This window comes from Bombus huntii, chromosome 9 (genome assembly GCF_024542735.1).
Source record: "Bombus huntii isolate Logan2020A chromosome 9, iyBomHunt1.1, whole genome shotgun sequence".
Lineage (NCBI taxonomy): Eukaryota > Metazoa > Arthropoda > Insecta > Hymenoptera > Apidae > Bombus > Bombus huntii.
Window position 1 is genome coordinate 412,963 of NC_066246.1, and position 22,591 is coordinate 435,553.

General features: G+C 39.2%; 4 protein-coding genes across 8 annotated transcripts in view; all 4 read right to left on the reverse strand.

The window, feature by feature from the left end:
- Positions 1 to 421: 421 nt before the first annotated feature.
- Positions 422 to 12,504, reverse strand: LOC126869400 (ATP-dependent RNA helicase DHX33). 2 transcript variants are annotated; one of them, XM_050625877.1, is made up of 7 exons: positions 11,667 to 12,504; positions 10,006 to 10,623; positions 8,681 to 8,913; positions 6,554 to 6,904; positions 3,148 to 3,346; positions 2,314 to 2,482; positions 422 to 1,182 (listed from the first exon to the last, which is right to left on the reverse strand). In XM_050625877.1, exons 1-7 carry the CDS (start codon positions 11,891 to 11,893, stop codon positions 1,006 to 1,008), a joined length of 1,974 nt encoding a protein of 657 aa, XP_050481834.1. In that variant the 5' UTR covers positions 11,894 to 12,504; the 3' UTR covers positions 422 to 1,005. The 2 variants fall into 2 exon arrangements, with proteins under 2 accessions (XP_050481834.1, XP_050481833.1); XM_050625876.1 differs by having other exon boundaries at positions 2,314 to 2,590.
- A 400-nt stretch (positions 12,505 to 12,904) lies between these two features.
- LOC126869402 (major facilitator superfamily domain-containing protein 1-like) lies at positions 12,905 to 16,340 on the reverse strand. Its single transcript, XM_050625880.1, has 7 exons — positions 15,831 to 16,340; positions 14,452 to 14,728; positions 13,968 to 14,384; positions 13,578 to 13,889; positions 13,388 to 13,500; positions 13,072 to 13,310; positions 12,905 to 13,000 (listed from the first exon to the last, which is right to left on the reverse strand). The coding sequence occupies exons 1-7, from the start codon at positions 15,967 to 15,969 to the stop codon at positions 12,956 to 12,958; spliced, it is 1,542 nt and encodes a 513-aa protein (XP_050481837.1). The 5' UTR covers positions 15,970 to 16,340; the 3' UTR covers positions 12,905 to 12,955.
- A 155-nt stretch (positions 16,341 to 16,495) lies between these two features.
- The window catches only part of LOC126869408 (chromatin complexes subunit BAP18), a 44,016-nt gene continuing 37,920 nt past the window's right edge, over positions 16,496 to 22,591 (reverse strand). The window contains exons 2-5 of one of the 4 annotated variants that reach the window (XM_050625896.1): positions 18,070 to 18,265; positions 17,648 to 17,739; positions 17,011 to 17,109; positions 16,496 to 16,916 (exon numbers count right to left, since the gene is read on the reverse strand). In XM_050625896.1, coding sequence (XP_050481853.1) covers positions 16,643 to 16,916; positions 17,011 to 17,109; positions 17,648 to 17,739; positions 18,070 to 18,087 — 483 coding nt within the window. In that variant the 5' untranslated portion in view covers positions 18,088 to 18,265 and the 3' untranslated portion in view covers positions 16,496 to 16,642. The other 3 variants (XM_050625895.1, XM_050625894.1, XM_050625897.1) reach the window with 3 other exon arrangements.
- LOC126869407 (probable RNA methyltransferase CG11342) overlaps positions 18,613 to 22,591 on the reverse strand; it is a 43,101-nt gene continuing 39,122 nt past the window's right edge. The window contains exons 2-3 of the mRNA XM_050625893.1: positions 20,214 to 20,430; positions 18,613 to 19,682 (exon numbers count right to left, since the gene is read on the reverse strand). Of these exons, the coding sequence (XP_050481850.1) occupies positions 19,128 to 19,682; positions 20,214 to 20,420 (762 nt within the window). The 5' untranslated portion in view covers positions 20,421 to 20,430 and the 3' untranslated portion in view covers positions 18,613 to 19,127. The remainder of the gene's footprint in view (positions 19,683 to 20,213; positions 20,431 to 22,591) is intronic.

The following is a 22,591-nucleotide window of genomic DNA, read 5'->3' on the forward strand; positions in this document are numbered from 1 at the left end:
AAGCAAACGGGACCGCGCTGTGGTTGGGACGGAGTTGCCAGAAAATCAGCAGCGAACCGCTTCCGATAGACCTTTTGCGGCCAACGATGAGAATGGATCGTTTCGAACGGTGGCACACCTCGTACAGCGCATACCCAACGAGACGTCGTACCCTGACTCGCTCGATTAGAGAAACGAATCTTCGTGGCAATCCGACAACGACTCGACAGGTTAAGCGAAACATTCGCGAAGAAATTGAACGAGTCGTCCCGGACGTGTATCGAAACGTAACGAACCGATATCGTATTGCACGAGTAACGCCATTAATCGACTAAGTACCACGTAAAAAAGGATCAAATGAAAAATATTTCATTGCAAAACAAACCGTTGCGTTTACGCGAAAAGGGAAACGCTCTGGACTTAAAGATATAAACGAAGTATGTAACTAGTCAAAGTTTATATTTCAAAAGGTTATTTAAAAGTATATAAATGTCGATTTAAGCTGTACGTCAATGCCCTATTTTTTTAATGATTATTAATCATCGCTAATGTTTGTAATTATCGTCGTATAATTCGATGTATATAAATCGTGCCGGAGAAGGAATCTATCGGTGACGATAAAGATCTTCGAAGCGTAAAGAGATACGATCGATAAGCGTGAAAACCGAACCAGAACCGTATATCTTTTTACGTAAATCTTCGGATATCTTTCTATGATCGACGACGAAACAACGAATACGTTACTTTCCAAGTTGTCTTAACGCTCGGCAAACGATACAAACTAAAATGCAAGATAGATGGATAAGTAAAATGGAGTAAAGAAGGGCGAAAGGAGGGACGAATTGTTTACGTATCCACGTGGCATCATCGACGAGACGACGATCGTCTTTATTAAAGAACTATACAGAGTACGAAAACGAGTTGCGTCGATTCTTCCCGATTCTACAACGATCCGGAACAAAAACGGGAACGCTCGTAACGAAGCTTGCAAGTTTTTTTTCACGAGAGAAACGGAGGGCATTCCGTTTAATCGTGTTTTCCGACTCCGATGCCCTTTTCGGTCAGCCACGAGCAGTCGATGACAGACAAACCGCGGAGGTAACATCTTCCGGTGGCTACAACCTCCGTGAACAATATTAACGGTGGCTTGCTGCCGTGCAACGTCGAGGAAGGATGTATGGCGACTGGCTGCTTCGAGCTCACCTACGCAAACGAACAATCCAATTACTCCTAAATTCTAGTTACCAAGTCACCGGCAGAGAAAGCTTACTTAAACCGTGCCTCGTACTCCAAAGGAACTTGTTTAAGCTTCAAATTTCCGACATGACAACGAAATAACACTACCTCTGCCTTCGATTTCGTCCGTTTAAAAAGTTCTCGCACCGTAAACTTTTCCGTCTCGCTACGATGTCGCTTTCCTTTGTCGCAACAAGTTAAAAAAGATCGTTCGACGCCCAGTGGCACGCGATTGACCCGTTAAAAACCAAGCCACGATACCACGCGACAAAATTTCCTCGATGTAACGTTATCGAAAGACGTAAATAAAGTCGCTTTATCTACACGTTGTCTCGACAAGATACCCAAAACGTATTAAAGCGACACACGCTTTACAGAAGCGCGATCGAAGAAATCACAGACGCGAACAAAATTCCTACGATTCGATAAAAATTATTTATTACCGCGCTCTAAATACTTTAATCGCTTCGTAAAATATTACAAATCGATTGAACTAAAAATGATCAGGGGTGTAAGTATGAAACCGAAATTTGCCTATAATATATATGATTTTGCAAAATCGAGATAAACGTAGAAAATAGTACGTGATATCCGTATTTATCTAGAGGTGGCAGAAAAATTGTCTTCTGTATGTGTATATATTTAAAAGCGCACAGATTTCTGTATCTGAGTTCGTCGTTGCTAGCAACTTTTTCAATGCAAAAACTGCCACCTGTGCCGTGTTTCTTTCAAACGCCTTTCCTCTCTATCGCGCCAACTATCAACGACGTCGGCAAATATCTCCAACTACCACGCTTAAACCGCGTATAATCACGATCTTCTATTTGCCGATTATTCTCGTAAAAAAGTCGACTGCGTTTCATCAATGGGATACATTTATTTACCTTACGGTACAATCGGAGAGAAAAGTTTGAGACTTTCGTGGTTCGAATAATTACGTACGGTATCGTACTCGATCGACCTACTTCGACGACAAACTTCCACTGGCTAAAAGTTGGTCGAACGAACCTTGGATTCGGACAAGCGGCCTCGAAATCGACGATCGTTGCGATACTATGAGAATGAAAAAGAAGAGAGAGGAGAATAAAAAGAACTCACGGTGATGTAAGTCTGATCCCTCTGCAATTCGGCGAGATTATCGTAGAGACCCTCGAGGAGTGCTTTCCTGAGTCGCTCGGTATTCGTTCCGCAGCTGGCCTTCTCCAAATTCGCACGTTCCGCCAATGTGGCGAGTTGCTGTCGCACCTCCGCGGCGTATTCCAGATTCCTGTGATGCAGAAAGTTCTCGTGACACCAGACCTTCTTCTGCTTGGTATTGGCGTACGCGCGAAAAACGTTCAGCAACGTGACGTGGTCTCCCTCGGGGGAGGCGAATCTGGAACGAACGAAAGAAGCGTAACAAGCTGCGAGTATCGATCGCATCGTAGACGGATCTGTTTGACGTTTAAAGGTATACGCGGAATTTGCTCTAGATTCGTGAATACTTATTTTGACAAATATTTGATCGCTGTACCGTGAAATCTCGTTTTCACGAAACTCGTAGCTGTTTCCCGTTTTAAAAATATTTTAAAGACGCAAAGCCGACGACAAAGACTCGGCATAATCCGACGACGAAAATGTTGCGAACAAGTTGTTTTACCTAACGCTATAGATAACATCGTGAAGAGTTCGACGATATCGGATTAGGTTACTTTACTTTGAAAATATTTAGAAAATCATGCTGAACTGTGAAATTCGTGGGCTGTTTGCTTCTACGATTTCCTCCGTGTCAGGAGGAAATTTATTCGTTAGAGGATGCATCTACGGACGTTATCGCGAAACGACTGGTTCGTAAAATTTCTCAAAAAAAAAAAAAAAAACAGCCCGGTGAAAGAGCGCGTTACGACACGATATTCGATGAAACAGAGGCCAGAGATCGATAAAACCCGATACCTTGATCTAGCGACGTAAGCTTGCTGTCTTTTCGCAGGTGGATCGGTGAAGACAGACTCTCCTGACAATAGAGCGACAACGGTGAGGGCTTCTTCGAGACATTGATGCTCCGCGGATGCGAGAATCACCTTAGTGAACCGTGGATCCAACGGAAACAAGGACATTGTTCTTCCAAGAGTAGTCAGCTGTGGTGGAGAACCTATTCCCATGAAAGTCGAACGAAAAAGTCTTATCTTATATACATATACGTATACGTACGTACGATATTTCGATACGTATTTTCGATACACCGATATCGAGGTGCAGCTACGAACATTTCTCAAAAATTAAATACCCGTTTGATATTCCGCGAGGTAGCGACCTCTTCCAGCAGTGTCAATTTCTTTCTTTAAGCGCGAATAGAGTTCGAACGAATCGCGATTAGCTCGAAACTAATTAAATATATGCGATTAAATGTACGATTAAATACACTACGATCAAGGTAAACGCAAGTTACTCGTTACTTTGCTTAAAAGATAGATGGTGACGATCGATATCGTCTTACAGTTCGTTCGAATCAATTTCAGCTTTCGATACATTTGTAAAATATCCTTCGATTACCGTGAAACTTTTCTATCCCGTGATCGATAGAAGACAAATAGACGTAAAAAGACTGCATCGAAATACGATATATATGGTCGAATTATACTCTTCCGGACAACATAAACGACGTCGAATAAAGTTGCAGCGATTTTCGTTTTAGATATACGCGATACAGTTACGATAACAACCAACGCGTGAGATATGAAATATCGCTGTTCTAAAAAGAAATAAAGCGACAGAACGTATTGTTTTCGCGGACGGGGATATATTTCCTCCGTCAGCTGATGTCGCTTATTTGAAATTCAGAATCTTCCTTTTCGAGAGTTTGCAGCGCAATTCCGGTTCCCAATTTGTCGTACCGATAAAAAGAAATTCCACGTCTACGATGATACAGTCCATACGCGTGTAACTTTATTATATTACACGTAACTTACCACCTTGTTCGATCTTTCTCGCAAAATAAATTGTTTCACAAAACTGTAAAATAAAAATGTAGCGATAATTTGTCGGTAAAGCGAACGACTGAACAAAAACAGCTAAGCGACGTAACGAAGCAAAAAAGAGCGACGAGATATTCCGACAAAATTTTACGGTTCGATCGTACACGCTGTACATAAATTCAAACTCGTATAATTCAAACACGTATAGGCGAGCAACGTACGAGTATATCTAGGATCGCGATGAGACTGTTACGCGAAAGCCAAAGGACTTCCATCTACGACGGACCGTCTATGCACTTTCGTTCCGTTTCACTTAAGAAACCATCAGCCTTGATCAAATTCTCCATTCGTATTACGACGAATTCCTATTTTTCAACAAACCTAAGATCGATCGAAAGCTGAATTATTACCCTATATTTTAGGATGTTTGTCCATGATCGAACAGCGATAATTTGAATTCGATACCTACGAGGATACGAATACTCTGCGTTAGAAACGCAGTTTGTATCGTCGTTGGAAAAATCAATGGCGAGATACGAAGAAAATGAGATTACAGAGGATGTAGTAGCGAGTCTTGCACATTCTGGAACAGCTAAAATCCGAAGATCGATACGGAATGCCACTTGACGCTTCGTCTTATTCTCGGTGGAACGCACGACGAATCTTACCTAAAAACGGTAATTAATTACCCGGCTAGACTACTTTCATAACTTTTCGTTTCTTTTTTCGTTCTTTTAGTCGTTTTCCTACTGAGAGATGATACGGATTAAAAGACTCGAGAGTTAAGTTGTTTTTCTCTATATAGAATACCATACCTCTACGTGGAATGCTTCGCTTCGCTTATCTGTGGTTAAAAGTATCGGGAATTCTAATAACGTTTTTTGACAATTTTTCGGTATTAATGCTAATTTATTTGAATTAAATTACGATATCGATGTTACCAAAGACCAATAGCATCGTAATACCCTTATTTAATAATATAGAAATATCTCGTTAATTTAATTATATTTAGGATCAACGAAGACGATACGGTAAAGTTTCGTAAAGTTCAAAATATACGTGTAATATCGTACTTGGAAGAATTAGATGTACGTAATAGCCTTTAAAATTTCAAAAATATCTGTATCGAAATATTTAAATGTACGCGGAAATAGATACGCTACGTGTCTTCGAAATTACGATGTTTACGTATATAGAATTTTATACCGTACAATATAGTATACTAACGTTAATTAACGCTATACATAAGAGTAATATCGCGCAACATATCGTTTACGCTTTACGCTAAATTAAAAAATCATATAATTTCTGAAAATCGACGAGACAGAATGATCGAGCAAACGTAAGATTCGAGTTGAAATAGCGTTTACGTAATTTGACGTTAATTTTCTCACGCGATCGAGATCGAGATCGATTAAGAAGACTACAAATCCCGAAGAATCGTTCTAGGAAGAAGAAATCTTCCAACGATTCGGATAGTTCAATTAGCGCGGCAATCTGATCTCGCGAACGAGAAACTCAAACTCGAACCATAGTGCGAAACTTAATTGACCGATCTAGTTTCTCTTCGCAAATTCTACGAACAGACGTTCGTAGCTTTGCGTTTAATTTTCGCATATTGAACTTTGTACATGGTCTGGAGTACCTCCATCTATCGTACTAAACAAATTTTACAAGTAACTATTGCTTGCGTAACATTCGTGGCACGAATAAAAGTTTGATTTACGAGTTTGATTAAATTTACGACGAGTATCAATTATTTGTGCGATTTTCCTTCAAATACTCGAAAAGTTTAAGTGGATCGTTATTAGTTGAGAGTACGTTATATTTTTATAAAATATTCATCTGACATTTCACGAATATCTTGTCTATCGCGAATATCTATCCGATTTTATCGAAGTAATTGCTACCTGTTTTAAAGCGACTCGAATTCATTAAATAACAAACACTATCGGACTATTAAACGCTTGTTCATACGTATTGTCTCTATTCTATTCGACCTATTATGACGTGAATGTACGTACACGTGTATGATACGTATACATATGTACATATGTATGCGGTATACGATTTCGATAACGACGATGTTATACGATTAACGATATTCGAGATAAATATATAATAATAACAAAAATAAAATAGTATCGCGATATCGACCTTCGTGCAATCCATCCCGTCGTCATCAAAAAACTATACTCTCTCTCTCTTTACTAGGTACCTTTCAAAACATCTAGCGAAATTCACGCGTTCTGAGATCGAGACAAGCAACGAGAATATCTATGCCGGTATCGCGTGTTTTACTCAAAATCAGTCGTATGGAAATACGAGTGATCAATTTACGCGTAAATCTGTAATTTTTCCGTCGTTGAAACTACGAGACTCACCCTTGACGGCGCCCAATTTTTCCAGACAGGTCACCGCAACGTCAACGGCCTCCTTCGGTGGTTTGTCCATAAAATCAAAGGTGGTGATGTCAACCCCGATAGCAAGCAGCTGCAGGGCTACTCCCGCGAGGGAACATCTTTGTATCTCTGGCACAGGCATCTCCTTCATCCTCTCGAATTCCTCCTTGGTGTAGTTTCTGTAACATTTGCCGGCCGCTTCCCGGCCAGCTCGGCCGGTCCTCTGCCAGGCCTGTGCCTTTGAGACTTTTTCCACCCTCAGCACATCCAATCCGGTGGTCGGGTGATGAGTTCTCGCTTTCACCACTCCGGTGTCGATCACGTGTCGAATTCCTGCGTAATTTTATCGGGAAATCACTGTGTGCATCGGCAACGTCGCCGATTCCTCTCGCCAACGTGATCGCGAGTCTATCGCGAACGAGCGTACCGGCTTTCGGCTCGCGATATTAGCGGATCGCGCTACACGCGCAAGATAAAATTGCTCTCTCTCTCTCTCTCTCTCTCTCTCTCTAGTGAACTGTTTGTCGAATAGGAACCCGTTGTAGGAAGATCTCCTTCTCTTCCTCCCTCCCATCTTCTTCCAACGCCCTTTTCTTTTTCGTTATTTAAAGTCACATCTACCAGTCGCGTAGCCAATAAAAATTGATCAATCAAAGTTACTTTTTACGACGAATTGTTTAATTTACAAAACGATAGGCATCGTCCACATAGTTAACGCGATGTACTCTATTCCGGAAATCTTTGCCGAAGAGGCAATAATTCGCAATCTCGTTATAGCTTCGATCGTTACGTTCGCGTCGCGCGATTTCCTTGTCGTTCGAAGATCGTACGCTCGACATGGATTCTCAAAGGCGGTTAAACCCGGGCCTATATCGTAATCGTCTTACGCAAGATCGCGCGTTGACACGAGCCAGACTTTCGTCCGATGATATACCGCCGCTCTTACGCTTTCGACGGCCGACTCTACGGCCTTATTAACGCAAACGTAATTGCGTTTAGTTTGCTACCGCGGCGATGCCCGCGTTCGACGGCGAGGATCCATCGTTGTCGGTTTTTGCGCAAAGCGTGGAAAGTGGGTTCGCGTTAGCGCGGAAAACACGAAAGCCGACTATCTCGGCATCGTGCTAACGAAGCTCGCGGGATCGACCAGGATTACCGTTCGAGATAAAACGTTCGAAAACGTCGCACGACTATCAGGACGTTCGAAGAAACGATACCCTCGCGTCCACCATACGTCCAATTTGACAAATTAAAATTGAAACGTCTGCCGAACCAATAGTTTTCCGACATACACAGGTCGATACATTCTCGTAGGGACGAACCGCTTTTCTGCGTCTACGTAAAAGTAATTTGCAGCGTACGATGCCACCTTCGAACCAAACAGCTCTCGTTAAAACGTGTTTTCGTAAAATCGAGTCCCTCGTGAGATATTCTAGTTGAACGAAACGGCCTGCATAATCCTTTAATCAGAAACAGATAACAAATTTCTATCTTGATTTCGTGTCTCCCTTTGTATTCTATGAAAATATGCATATAACGCTCCGCATAAATGACAAAAGCAAATGATCAAAATTACCTGCCTCGGTTATCTTCCTCGAAATTTCGATTCTATTTACATTTAATCGTGACGTAATAAAAGGACTCCAACGAATTCGTAATTCATCATTATCCGTAATCGACATGAATCCGACGATCATATCGTCGTACATGCGTATACGAACGCTATCTTCCGCTGTTCTAGCTTCGATCTACCTTTAACTTCCTTTCTACTCTTCCTTTTTGTTTCTTCGCTCTGAATTAAATCGAAAAACACTCTGAATTAAATAGATCCGAATTAACAGAGATCAATGAAATCGAAGATTAGAATATTTTCTTCGTCCTCCCCTTTTCTAAAACATATATCGTAAGATCGATCAAAAAAATGTCCGTGTGTCTCGACTAAAGAAGCGTACGCGTACGTTGTAACAAAGTATCGATTCAAATCTGGCGAAAGAACGTTCTTGGAGCTCTTCTAACGCGAAGAAAGATACTCGGCCTTTAGAAGAGATTAGAGACGATGGGATAGCAGAAAATATTGGAAATAAAGTAATCTCGTTGATTCGCACATACCGCCGATGGTAACGGAAGTTTCGGCCACGTTGGTGGACAAAATCAGCTTTCTCATTCCAGGAGCGGATGGTTTAAAGGCTTCCAATTGTTGATGCGTCGGCAAAGCCGAGTACAGTGGAAACACCTTCAACGATGGATAACCCTGTCCATCCAATTGTTTAGCTACTTGTCTCGCGCTCGCAGCCGCAGCCTCTATTTCTTCTTGCCCGGTTAGAAAAACCAGAATATCCTCGCTGGAAAAGAGACAAAAAGTTTCTGGAAATCGTTCGTTTCCTTCTGACCCACTTCCCCGGGCTTCGTATTCGAACCTGCTCACCTCTGATCGAATAAAAGTAACGGTGTTATGCAAATACACGGGCATCTTGCAAATGGCCTACTAAGCTGAAAAATTTACGCTCCACGATATTCCTATCATCGTATCGCGGAACGCGTTTAACTAGAAAATTGGAGGAAATTCGTAACAAGTAGTCCGTAATCTTCCTTCGATACGCTGCGATCGAGTTCTATTTAAATTAAACTTGAAAGAGATACGAAACGACGTGTCACAGAGTCTTCGTAACCTCGATACAATTATCGTCGTTTCGGGAAGTGGTCTTTCGTGTATTAAACGCGAATTATCCGAAAAGATGATTAACGATTTCGTACAAAGTAAAGCGATAAGCCGCGTGATTGGACCGAAAATGTTGCAGTCTGAGAATTATTTATAGGAAGCAACGAGCTGCTTCAAAATCGTACGATTCCATTTAAAAAGAGGTATGTAATTTTCATTTCACTCTGGCAACATTCTGCCTATACTGTAAGCAGCTTATGCGCTTAAAGCTACCGTCGTAAATTTAAATTTTCTACCGTCTATATTATTGCAAATACATAGTGTGTGTGTGTATGTGTGTGTGTATGTATGTGTAAGAGAAGTTGAATAAAAATTGCATCTATCGATAATCGATGGAAATTGATTTTGCGAGGTGTCGACCATTCGTTAGAGATAAACGCGAAGCTAAAAAGATATAGGCGTATTTCTTGTTTTCGTTTAAACAAGTAAAAGATTAGGTACCAGGTACCGAATAACTTGCGAACGGTAGTACATGTATCGATTATACAACACGCTGCATAGCGTGACATATACAATGTTGTAGGAAAAGAAACGAAATTCCACATCTTACGTTGTATAATCACCTGCTGCTTACTTGTCATTTCTCTTCATACCTGCAGGTATCGTAGAAAGATCGATATTGCGAAACGAAAACTATAAAAGATTTACAGCGTGGAGAATATTTGACATATTTTACGCGGGTAAAGGTAGGGAGAGAGCGAATAAAAAAAATTACTTAGCAGGGCTGTCGCGATGAATCTGGAAAGCTGTAACAAGGGCGGAGAACGCATAATCCTCCTGCGACTTGACGGCGTGATAAATCTTCACCGGATGCTGACGACCCTCTAAGTACACTGCCGGTGCTTGGAAATACTTGCTGAACTTATCGACGTCCATCGTAGCTGACATTACGAGCAGCTTCAGCGGCGGCAGATTCTTAAGCTTTCGTAAATTTTGTGCCCTTCTCGCCACGCCGAGCAATACGTCAGTTTGCACCGAGCGTTCGTGAGCCTCGTCGAGGATCACCACCGAATAATCCGATAAAATCTCGTCGGTCATCGCCTCGCGAACCATCATTCCGTCAGTCAGATACTTGATTCTCGTTTGCGACGAAGTCACGTCCTCGAAACGTACGCAATAACCGACCAATTTACCCGGTTCTACTCCTTGCTCCTGCGCGACTCTGCGAGCCACGCTCACCGCGGCTACTCTTCGAGGTTGAGTGATACCGATGCAACCGATAGTGCCTGCAATGCCGGACGAGAGCAGCAATTGGGGAATTTGCGTTGTCTTGCCACTTCCCGTTTCGCCAATGACGATTAGAGTGCTGTTTCTGCGAATCTCTTCGAGTAGCCTGAAACGAACGTCGAAGGCAGTTTAATAGCTCGCGTGGAAACCACGTCGTCTCGCGATCGAAAAAATAGATAGGTATCGATAGATCGAATGGTTTTATTGACTTATCTTTCAGTTATCTTAAACTTTTATCTTAAAGTTATATGAATTTATACCAAATACATACAACTTTAATAAACTATGGACGTAGGCGAAAGAATTGCTCCATGTCCGCATTATACTTTGCCCGTTTGCGTAATAGTTAAACTATTATGTCGTTCGATTTAGTGACACAACATTTACTAGTAATAACACTTGCTTGGAGGAAACCGAATCTTCTATCTTTTCGCAAAATTTTGAAAAAAGTAAAAGTAAGAGAAGATAAAACAGATTTATATCTACTGGAAGCTACGTACTTTGAAAAATTTGTAACCTTGCAATTTAAATCCAGTTTTGCTTGAGAATACCAAAAGATGTTTAAGTACAGGGAATTGAGTATTCGATAAAAATGTTGCTAAATAATATCGATAAATTTCATCGACTTTTTTTACATTATTTAGAATATACTGACTATTTATAATTATGATATATAAATATATTGATTAATAACACTCGCTTAAAATATTCACAAGGATCTCTAAAATTTTCTATACTAATACAAGTAACGCCAAGATTTTTTTAAGTTAGTACAAAAATATGTTACGGTATCTTACAAATAGTTTGTAAAGAATCGTTTAACTTTAATTATACTCTGTATATTTTGTATATTGGCGAATATATTTATACAGTTTGGCAAATATATACGTAATATTGCATATTGATATTAGTATGTACCGGGATATTTATAACAAATAATTTTTCAAATTATTTTCTGTACGCGCGTTTTTAGTTCCGTATGACGCTGCCATCTGTACGACGAGGAACCGAGTTATCAACTTTGCATAGTCGATGATACACCATTTTGTTTCACGATGTTCTGCGTGTCTACCTTGAAGACGATATTTGGAGTAAAGTATAGCGGTAAAAAATCAATCGAAAAACGAAAAACGATAACACGTAACTTACCGCTTGCGAAGCTTATAGACCGGTAAAGACTTCCTTTGTTGTTGTAAACTAATATTTCCTTTATCCACATTTTCTGCTTGAACGTTTTGTTGATTATCCTCGAATTTTTGGATTTTGCTCGAACTTTCGTTAAATACAACGGTGGTAGGACGTTTCGGTGCTAATTTCGAGAAACTCGAAGTACCCATAACGATATATTTCGAATCTGCGTTGTCGTGGACCCCCATGTCGACGAAAATTAAAGTAAAAACCGCGATACTCCTAGTAGTAAATGTGCTCACGGGTACGCACGTGTTGCACACTACAGCTGTGTATAAATAAGCGTCTCGAGTCTTGACAGGCGTCACAGCCAATGGCGTCGCCTCGTCGTATGTCAAACGCTTCTTTTTCGAGTACAAAATTATTCGTACTTTAATCAAATTGATTTTTCTCGTGTGCAATGATTTACAATGAATTCGCGTGTTATTCGGTAGAAAACACGAGTATACGGTATTTAAAGAAAATTTGCCTGAGAAACGATAATTTCTTGTTTTCAGCAGTACGTATTCTTTAATTGCGTGAGAACTATTTTTTACGTATAAAATTACTTTTGCCAAGAAAATAATAAACGTTTCTTAGATAAAAAATGTTTTTAATACGTCTTTTCTATGACACATTTTATAACAAAAGCAAATTCATAAACTTTTATTTGTTATTCCAGTTGTATGACAAAAAGCTTCCATTGTTATAAGAAGAACGGTATAATATAGCGTAACGTATACTACAATAACGTTGCGATCAATGCATGATAACTTAATCTTCTTAACTTTTGCTTTCAGTTAACTGTACATTACTAAATGTGCGTTAAAGTACTCTTATATGCCACGATTGTTACGTGTTACGAGTCTTAAACGATAAGTAATTTGAAATATTTATGTAGGTTTTCTTTTAAATAAGACGTAGAAAATAATTCTTGATTTGTTCGTGTTAAAAACACGTTATTTGATGGTGTTTCATAAAATCGTATTATTATTAACATTCGTAATTACAATAAATGCCAAAAACAAATGATATATAAGTATATCTTTGCCACTTGTCAATCATTGGCGTATTAATTTGTCGACGTAAAATCTATTTTTCTATCTGTTACAAATGAATTATATGTAATTCGAGCTATAATTCAAACGTATAGATTACGAAATTATCACAGATTAATGCTGTGTAAGAGGAAGACACAGTGAGCAACTCTTTTACCGAGGTTTTAAATGAATATAGCTATTTATATTTTAAATTCATCTAAATAAAATGCATCATCGTAATAGCCGGTGAATTGGGGTTTTCACGTTAGGCGGTACCTAAAAGTATTCAACGTATTAACGGTATTAAAAGTATTTTTAAATCGTTTTAAACAAGATTGCATGATTACCATTCCTCCAATGCGACAGAGATAACGATTTCTAATGCTAATGTCAGATTGTGGTTGTAAAAGATCGTCAGTCGATAAATCAGAAGTTGATTCCGGAGCCAGTAACTTTTCTCTTTCGAGACTTTCCGGTGTACGTCGAATTTCTTCGTATTTTTCTCTCTGACCTGGCGTCATATTCAGATAGCCACCACTAGTTGCTACATCCGACACCCAGATTGCAACAGCGGTTATTAACGAAACTATTAAAGCGTTAATTAGAAATTAGTATACAGACATTTAGATCTCATCGAAATAGCAATGCGAAGGAAAGACATACTCCATAGCCAACCCAAGAAAAACATTTCAAGCATGAAGTATCCACCCCGGTCAACGATTATACCAGCTAATATCGAAGTTGTAGCCAAGCCCAAATTTTGTACAGCCTGTGCACTGTAAATAAAGGATTTTGTAAGATTAACTGTCAAATATTTCAAAGATATCTAAAGAGTGCGTTAAACTTTACTTACATTCCGTAAGCAGTACCAAGCTGATATTCTGGGGTAACGAGTGCGATCAGTGGCCATAAACTACTGGCAAGCATAGAGTATGCTAATCCCATAAGAATCATGCATACATAAGGATTTATATATGTGAATGCGAGTAGTCCATGAGCTACTATAGTTGCAAGAATACTGACAAACATCCAAGAAACGTTCTTCCCAGTTCTATCGACAAGATAGCCCAAGATGGGAGACGCAATAGCTGATATGGAATACACGAGAGAGTTAACCATATTCGCGTTTGATGGATCGAACGCGTACTTTCGTTCGAAAAATACTCTAAAGGAAAGAATAACTTAACGTAGTATGTAATTACGTAAAATACAATTATACAAATTCCTTATTAGTCGTACTTACTTTCCTAATGCGATGAACGGGAATATCGCAACGTAATAAGCAATGCAAATGACGGCGATCAACCAAAATATTAGTTTAAAATCTTTAATATCGGTTAAACTAACGACTTCGGTTTCTTGCCCCTCTCCCCTTCTTAATAATCTCTCAGCACGCTTATCCATGATACTCAGTAAACATGCACAGATCATAGAACCCACACAGGTAAGAGCAGCAAGAAAGAGAACAATGCCGATACATTCCGGCCCTTTATAGTATTGAGACACGTAATTATAAATCGGTTCCATTACTAAAAAGTTCACGGTTGATCCGACTCTAGCGAAACTTAGCTGCAAACCAAACACCAAGTTCAGTTCCTTTCCTTTGAACCATAAAACGGCATAATTATTTTGAGCGACGGCCAATGATTCTGCGCCAACGCTGCAAAGGTATGGAAATTAATACCAGAATCATAAAAGCTGTTCCAAGCTTATAGAGAAAGACATACCCAAAAACAAAGCGACCAACCATCATCACCCAAAACTCGTTAACCATAGCTCCAGCTGCAAATATAATCTGACCGATCAGCGTAAGTCCCATATATATAATTGTTCCTAAACGTATGCCAAATACACTGTCCAATAAAAATCCGCCAATAAAACATAAAATCACGTTTGGCCATGAGTAAATAGAATACAATAAAACAAATTTACTAGTTGACATCTGCAAGTCGACTTTAAAGTCATCTTGCAAAGCACCAGGATTGTCAAAGCAGAAGTAAGAACCTGCAAATAAAAGCATTCCGTTCGATTAATTGATACGCAGATAATGAGATGCAGTCGCATGATAAGCGAATCATTGATCGCTTAAGAGTGCTCGAGAAACGTGACCAATATATTGGGTTGGCAACTAAGTGATTGCGGATTTTGTCATTAGGTGGTATTGACAAAACCCGCAATCACTTAGTTGCCAACCGAATACATGCGATTCGAACTCGCGCAAATGCATTTTACATGTCTTGTTGGTATCGGAAACATCAACAAGTGGGGGGAAAAAGTAAAATATCGCGGACGAAAGAATACCGACAAGATGATGCGGCTTGTCTCGGGCCATGTGCAAAATGGACGGTGTCTTATCTTATTCCATTCATAAATGCATGTTACGTTGTATACGTGTATTGAGCATTTTATGTCACTTGGAAAACCAATAGAAAGTAACTAAAGCACGATTGATAAAATTTTCACAGAACAATTACTCGAAATAGTTTCTTGCAAATCAATAGGAAAGAAAAGTAATAAGCATTGATTAAAAGTAAGAGTACAATTTTACATTATTTCTTAAAAAGCTTATTTCCCTAGTATTACAAAAAAATGTATAAATGAAGTATATAAATCATTAAAAAAACGTTGCATAAATACGATGGCAATAGAGGAAACTAGAATAATCAAATGTACGTGATTGTTTAGTTTATTGTCAAATAACGAGAATCTCATAATTAAATACATTTTCGATGTAATGATAATAACAATTGAAAAAAATTACGCTTCCTATAGTTTTATAAGTTCATTAGTATTTCATTATGATACGTGGCAGATAATAAACGTCAAAGTACGGGCTTAAATGTTCGTGAAAAAAAATATCAAATCGGCATATTATAAAATTTAATAAATAAAATTATTGCAGGCTGCGATTGAAATTACTTTACGAAAAACTTAATCGGAAAGAAATAGCAGATATTAGTCATCCCGATAACTGAGTTCAAACTCGAGTTTAAACATTTAATGAGGTCATAATGTACCGAAACAAAAGCGATCAGACATAAATAATGAACAATGGCTACTTGATCACGTTGTAAAGATAATTGAGCAATAACAGTGACAGTCGTACCAAAGCCTAATAGGCACATCAATGCCAGGCCAAGAACTTTGTACAGTGGCTTTTTAGGACTGCAGAATCCTTGTAAGGCGATCTCATCATCGGATCTCTCCAAAGTGGTCTCTGGACTTTCTAATATGCCTCCTTCCATCGTTACGTTTCCAGTCGTAGCGATATTTTCGTGTTTACAAGCGTCTGGCACAGCCACAGGTGCCCCGAATTGCAAATGTTCACTCGAGTTCACCGTACCGATCCATCACACACTGATCGAACACACACGAGCTAATCTCTTTGTAAAATAAGATAGCTGCGACTCGATTAAGAAAAAGAGAATGCAATAGGAGATCAGCTCGTGCGTGCTGCCGATTAACTACTTGAACAAGTTAGGTTCTCTGTCAGTCGTCGCATCGCTAATCTGTCAATCGCATGCGTCACGCAACAGAACTAACGTAACGTAAGTCACGAAACTACATGATCGTGCGCGAAACCAGAGAATACCAAAAGATCGACAAAAAAATCTCTATTCGATGGGATAGACGAACATCGGCATCAGTCGGAATTGCTGCCAACAATTTGACGCGTCTGTGACGCTGGTTTTTCAGCTTGTGGCGCCCTCATTAAAAACACTAGTCGATGATCGGTCGGTAAGAATGTCACGAAGTAAATAATCGTAGCTTACTTTTAAAAATCTATTTGAGAAACATAATTTATTGAAGGTACATATTTGTTACTTAACGTTAAGCGCGTATATTATATGAAAATTATCTTATATTTAGAAATCTAGATAAAAAAAAATTACATATGGAAAGATCAACCTCGGCTCATTAAGAAGCTACTTCTTCCGTCGCACCTTCGAACTCGAGCTTTACTTGACACTCCTCTGGTAGTCCCTCAACATCCACTTCCGATTCCGGCGCATTTAACATGTTCAACGTGACTTCAGACGATTTCCCCATTAATCCTTGATTTCCTGTTTGTTGCTTCGATACTTGTTGAACTGCCGATTGTTGCGTCGACTGTTGAGAAAGCATTTGTTGTCTGAGCGGCACGCCAGCTTCCTCAAAAGCTTTCTTCTTTAGCGTTGTTCGAATTTGAGAGCTAGAACGCCGAAACGACCGGTTAATTTTGGGTCGAGACTGACGCATAGAAATTGAGGAACAGCCGTGGGCTCGATGCAGCCTTATTCACTTACACCGTTCGTCCCTTGATGTGTTCACTTATTTTGTTCAAGTCTTCACTGAAGGTCTTTACCGAGTGACGGAGCATCTCAATTTCCTCGTCAGTCCATTTACTACAGATTAAGCGACACAAGGAGTTATGTAAAAATACGGCCAGCCATCTTTTTTATGCTTTTTATGGTAAAGCGATAGTGATGCAAAGTATTTAATTATTTAATTCCCAACTACACTTGTAAGCGTAAAATCTATAATACCTTTTTTATCCACGTGCATTGACAATTTGTAAAACGTATTAAAGGGAATACAAACGTAAACAATATTTAAGTTATCCTTATATAACGTAGGTTAAATATAACATAAGAGAAGTTAATAATATCTTCGTGTATTTCTTAATCGCAACGAATGATAAAGTTATAGCAATAAAAATTTTCAAACTCAAAGGATGTACGCTAATATAGTACTTGGACAAAGCTGTAGATGCACAGTATTACGTTTCTGATTGGTTAATGCTTAAATACGTCAAACCACGTGACATTCTCCCGCGTTTCTCTAGAGTACATAGTTTCATATAAACTTAAGCGAAAGCATTAGACGGGCATTGCCGCTACTTATGACAAAAGGCGATAATACATATGTGTTTTATTTAATTACCCTGCTGGCGAGTCAGTCGTAGGGTGTAATTGCATCGTTAATTCTCCCAACTTGTTAAATGCTGCCCCGGCTGCGGTGAAAATTTCACCAACCTAAAACAGATAACGTTTAAAATGTTGATTAATTCGTCAGACATATGATTAATAGCGATATATTTATTTTTTCAGGAATTTTCATCGAGAAATACAACTTATACTCGTCTATCAAACAATTTTATCGAAGAAAGAATAAAAGAAAAATGTTAGAAGCACTCATAACCTAACCTTGTGTCCGCTTACAGACTCCATTGCTAGAGTACTCGAGGATAAAAGCACGTGACTCACGTAGAAAAAGGAAGACGAGCGGTGGGGAGGAACGACCATTAAATATTATATGGCGGGAAACTGCCTAAAATCGGCGACAATGGTTGCTTTTTTGCTTACCTTGCTCGCAGAATTCATGTCAGTTTGTTGTTATGCTGGTACTTCACCATCAGCGGAACAAACATTCGTACGGTATTGCCATCTCGCGTCGTTCTCAGAATCCTTCCCTTTAACAATTATAACCTCAACTTGTTTTGGCTGCTTATCCTTTCTGCTCCTTTTTTCTCATCAAACTAACGAAGATTGTTGCCTTTAACTGAAATAATCATATCGATTCTCGTCATATTACACAGGAACTAATTACGAAAACATAATATAGTAATTTCGATATTTATAATGCACGGATTCACGTAGTACTGAAATATTTCGATATTCGCGCGATTACTTATCATTCGTCACTACAGTGGTGGACTATACTATACCTTTACTATACTTCTACTATATTGTTGGAATAAAACTGACTTTTCGAATTAACTTAGCGATATGTACACATATCGCTGATTCATTTTGATTTATAAATATAACATACAACAATGTGTATGAAAATAATGAGATTAATTTAATAAATTAGGTTTAATCGTACAGAATAGAAAATAGGATGGGTATATGTGAAAGAAAATTTCCCAAATATTAGATCTTTGCTTTCCAAATACATCGTATGTATATCTCAAAGGTAGCTGTTATTTATAATAAAAACAAAAAAATACAATATATCTTACTGCCCAGTGCAAGGCAAAAGAATCTTCTAAATTTCAGACTCTTCTTCTGTAAATATAATATTGTAAGTGATATTATTAAAACCGATATTTAAGAATAATTACACACTGTTTATAATAAAGAAAATATTAAATATCTCGCATATTTGTAAATATATTTATACAGCGTGATATAATAATAAAATATATTTAAAAAACAGTTACCGGACCTATGATAGAGAGAGAGAGAGAGAGAGAGAGAGAGAGAGAGAGAGAGAGAGAGAGAGAGACTTAAAGCTATCAAAAATTATTTCAACCATCGTATTTTAATGTTTCCAATCGCATTCGCATAAGAAAAAATCGTCGTTCGGTCGTTTGACTTCAATTAACATATGGAGTCTCATCGATCTTGGAAGCGATAGCTCACATCCTTTTATAAATTAATAGACTCCGTTTCCACTCATTGTTCTTGGTAACCGTGACTCTTTGAAAATTGCAAAATTCAGTCAATATGCGTTCAATATGCGCTACTGGATCGCCAGTGAGTTTCAACGTCTTCAATAATGGAAAATCTTCACCCTTTGATCGTCTGAGCCTTCTCGACGCGTTTCTATAACATTTCCAAAGCTGAGGTTCTATCACGATCACGTTTGTGATCGAACAAGCCTTTTGCAAAAATTCCATCAGTCCTTGGTCCCCGTGATTCAAGTGGATCCACATCGTAACGGAGAAACAGAACACAACGTCGAAGCGCGACTTTTCCAATCGACGAAGATACTTGTCCAGTGTCCCATTACGATCCTCGATCAAAAAATCGAGACACTCGAAAACGATACGATTCGGCCGTGGATTGCGTTTCCGTGCCCGTTCGATTAAGATAGGATCGAGGTCTATGCCGAGCAAACAAATCTCCTTCGGTAGATCTTGATCGGTAGATAAGGTTTTCTCGAGGAAGTTGTGCAACGCGACTGTTAAATCCTGAAACCATTAATACGATTTGTGATTTTTACGCTCGTTCTCTGGTCAAGAAACCTCTTCTATGGCCCCGTATCGTTTTGTGAATTGATTTTGTACCACTAAATTACTAATACGACCAAAGTACGTTTGTTCTATGGAATTTTGAGAATTTTGCCTAATATTGCCTAAATATTGCCTAAATTAATAGCTTCTGTTAAGAAGGCTAAGGTATAACGTGTAATTATCCGATATAAAAATGAAATACTAGTTATTCACGATATAGACAACGATATCGACCGTTAGCTTCGATATTAATCGACGCAATCTCTAGTAAGTCATTGGTAAATTAAATGTATGCGTGTAGTATCACCGATGAAGCGAATATTTCTCCTGTTGCTAAAAAGCATAGGGCCGGAAGGATTTCAGGAAGAAACTATGTTCCGAGCGATATTCGAAAAGGTACAACACCGTCTAAATTTAGGCGCTTGTCGTTTGTAACTTCGGATCACGGTCGACTCGTCCTATTTCGACTGACAGCTGTTTCAGTCTTACCCCCGCGTTACAGCCAACGTCTAGGCCTACGTATTTCCGGTCCGGATGGGTCGAGTGCCACACGCCACACGGAAGTTGTCGCACGCGCTCTTCCGCAGGATGGAATTGGTAATAATTCATGAAGTTGCCGTGCCTGCTAGCGCCCGGATCCGTCTTACCTCTCCGTCTTTCCTTTTCTTCCGGAGATCGCGCTTCATTCTCCGACATTTTCCGAAATCTAAAGCAATTGATAATTAAACGCCATAACCTACTTTAAACGCTCGTTGCTTAGAAAGATGTCGAAAGATATTCGGTAAAACGGCATAATGTTCTCCTTGTTTCGTACGGGTTAAAAAAATGGCAAGCGTACCGTGTTGTGTGTATTTTTGTTGTTAACGAGTTACCAAGAACCCTAGAAAATGTTATCTTATCACAGCCGTAATATACGGCTCGGAAGGACCTTCGATGTTTTAATATCACTTTTGCATGTACTTCGGTAATAATCTTCGATGTTTTTAGATAAAACGCGTCTATAATGTTTTTACGTACAAATTAGCCAACATCGGATAGATTCACCTTTAACGAAAGACGTTGTTATACGTAAAAAAAAGTTAGAAGAGACCGTTAGAAAATTTATTTGAAAGGAGACTTGTAAAAAGTGTAATTCCATCGTCGTAAAACGTTTCATAAATTACGACAGTTAACAACGAGAACGAAGATGTAGTTTTTTTTATCGTTATACGCTTCGTATACGCGCGTATACATATTCGTATGTGTGTATTAAGCGTTAACTACGATGTTCGGATATAGTTGCATAAGAATAGCGCTCTTTGTCGAACATTTTTCAAGAAAGGTAGATTCTTTTCAAATATCGGTATAACGCACAATCTTGCGCGTATAAGAAGAGAAGTATGTCGAAAAGTATCGCCACTGTAATATCTCACGGATATTTCTACTTTTATTTGGATCGAGCTTCAAGAGGACAGAGTAGAAGTAGAAACGCAGTAAGATAATAAAACGCGATGGTAGACCGATCGTCGGTTTCTATCGAAACTTCATCGTCCGTGAGATTAGATCGATGAACGAAAGAGGAGGACGAGGATGTTTAGTTGGTAATAACGATCTTAGCACGTAATACCGTCTGGACGGTGGTTTCGCAATACTTGGCGAGCATCGGTTAAAAACAATGCACAAGTAACCGCAAGACGGTCGTAAATACGTGATAAAGAGTGATAACGAAGAAGGAATGGGGGTCAGAGGCGTCGTAAGAGCGGAAGGATCGAAGAGATAATTCACCGGTGTCCACGACCCAAATAAATGCAGCCTTCGATCGCTGTGCTCGTGCTCGTGCTCGTGCTCTCGGCCACGAGGAAGGTCTGAGAAATCGATGATACATTGTCTTGCCATTCGCGGAGAAACTCACTTTCCCGACGTTGTTACTTGCAATATTTTTTGGATTCGTGTCTCGCTGTTGTAGATTTAAGGAAGATGTTTCTTCCTTCAACTATTACCTGTAAATTTCTTTGTCATGATTTTATAATTTAATAAAAACATACATGTTATAAGATAACGATCGACTGCCAAAGCTTCCGAAGTTTAACGATAGATGCCAAAGAAATCTAATTCTTCGTCGTTTGTAAGCCTATTTGTAAGCCTATCGCGTCGTTCGCGCGAAAAAAGGCAAATACGTTAAAAAATTCTTCGAAGGACAGTTTCGGGAGAAGCGACCAAAGAAATATAAAGTAACATAAAGCAATTGAAATTATACGATGGATAATTCTAATGTTACGAGTAACCTACGTATCTGTGTACACGATGTTCGTCACATCTTACTTTTTATTACTTTTCGTGCCCCTTACGAAATATTTTCTTGCGGACGTCGTCTTCGTCTAAGTAAAACAACGATCAGATCCTCGTACTAAATCGAAAGCTAAAAACGCTTTCTATATCGAGCGACTATAACTGTATAAATTTCGTGACGCATCGTACGAGAGGAATTCCCGAGTGGCTAGTTTCCAGAGATTTCGGATATGGTCGGGTTGACCATAAAATCCACAAAGATCGAATAACCGATGTGTCGGGTGGACGAGCAGCACGAGCCCTGCTTCTTTGTGTTATTACTTCTGTTACTCGCTCTCTCTCTCTCTCTCTCTTTTTCTCTCTCTCCCTGACTCGCAGTCAGTAGCCAGCGCCATAAGGTAATCGACAAAGATAGGAATGAGACAGAAGTAGGAAGAAGAAGAAGAAGAAGAAGAAGAGGGAAAAATAAAAGCAGGAGCGGAATAACTCGCAGAGGCAGGTGTTAGATGCATACGCGCACCGGTGCGGTCCAAGAACACGACGTCCATTCTCTACGGATCATGGGCCTGGTCGCGGCAATTTCCTCTTTCTTCGGCTAT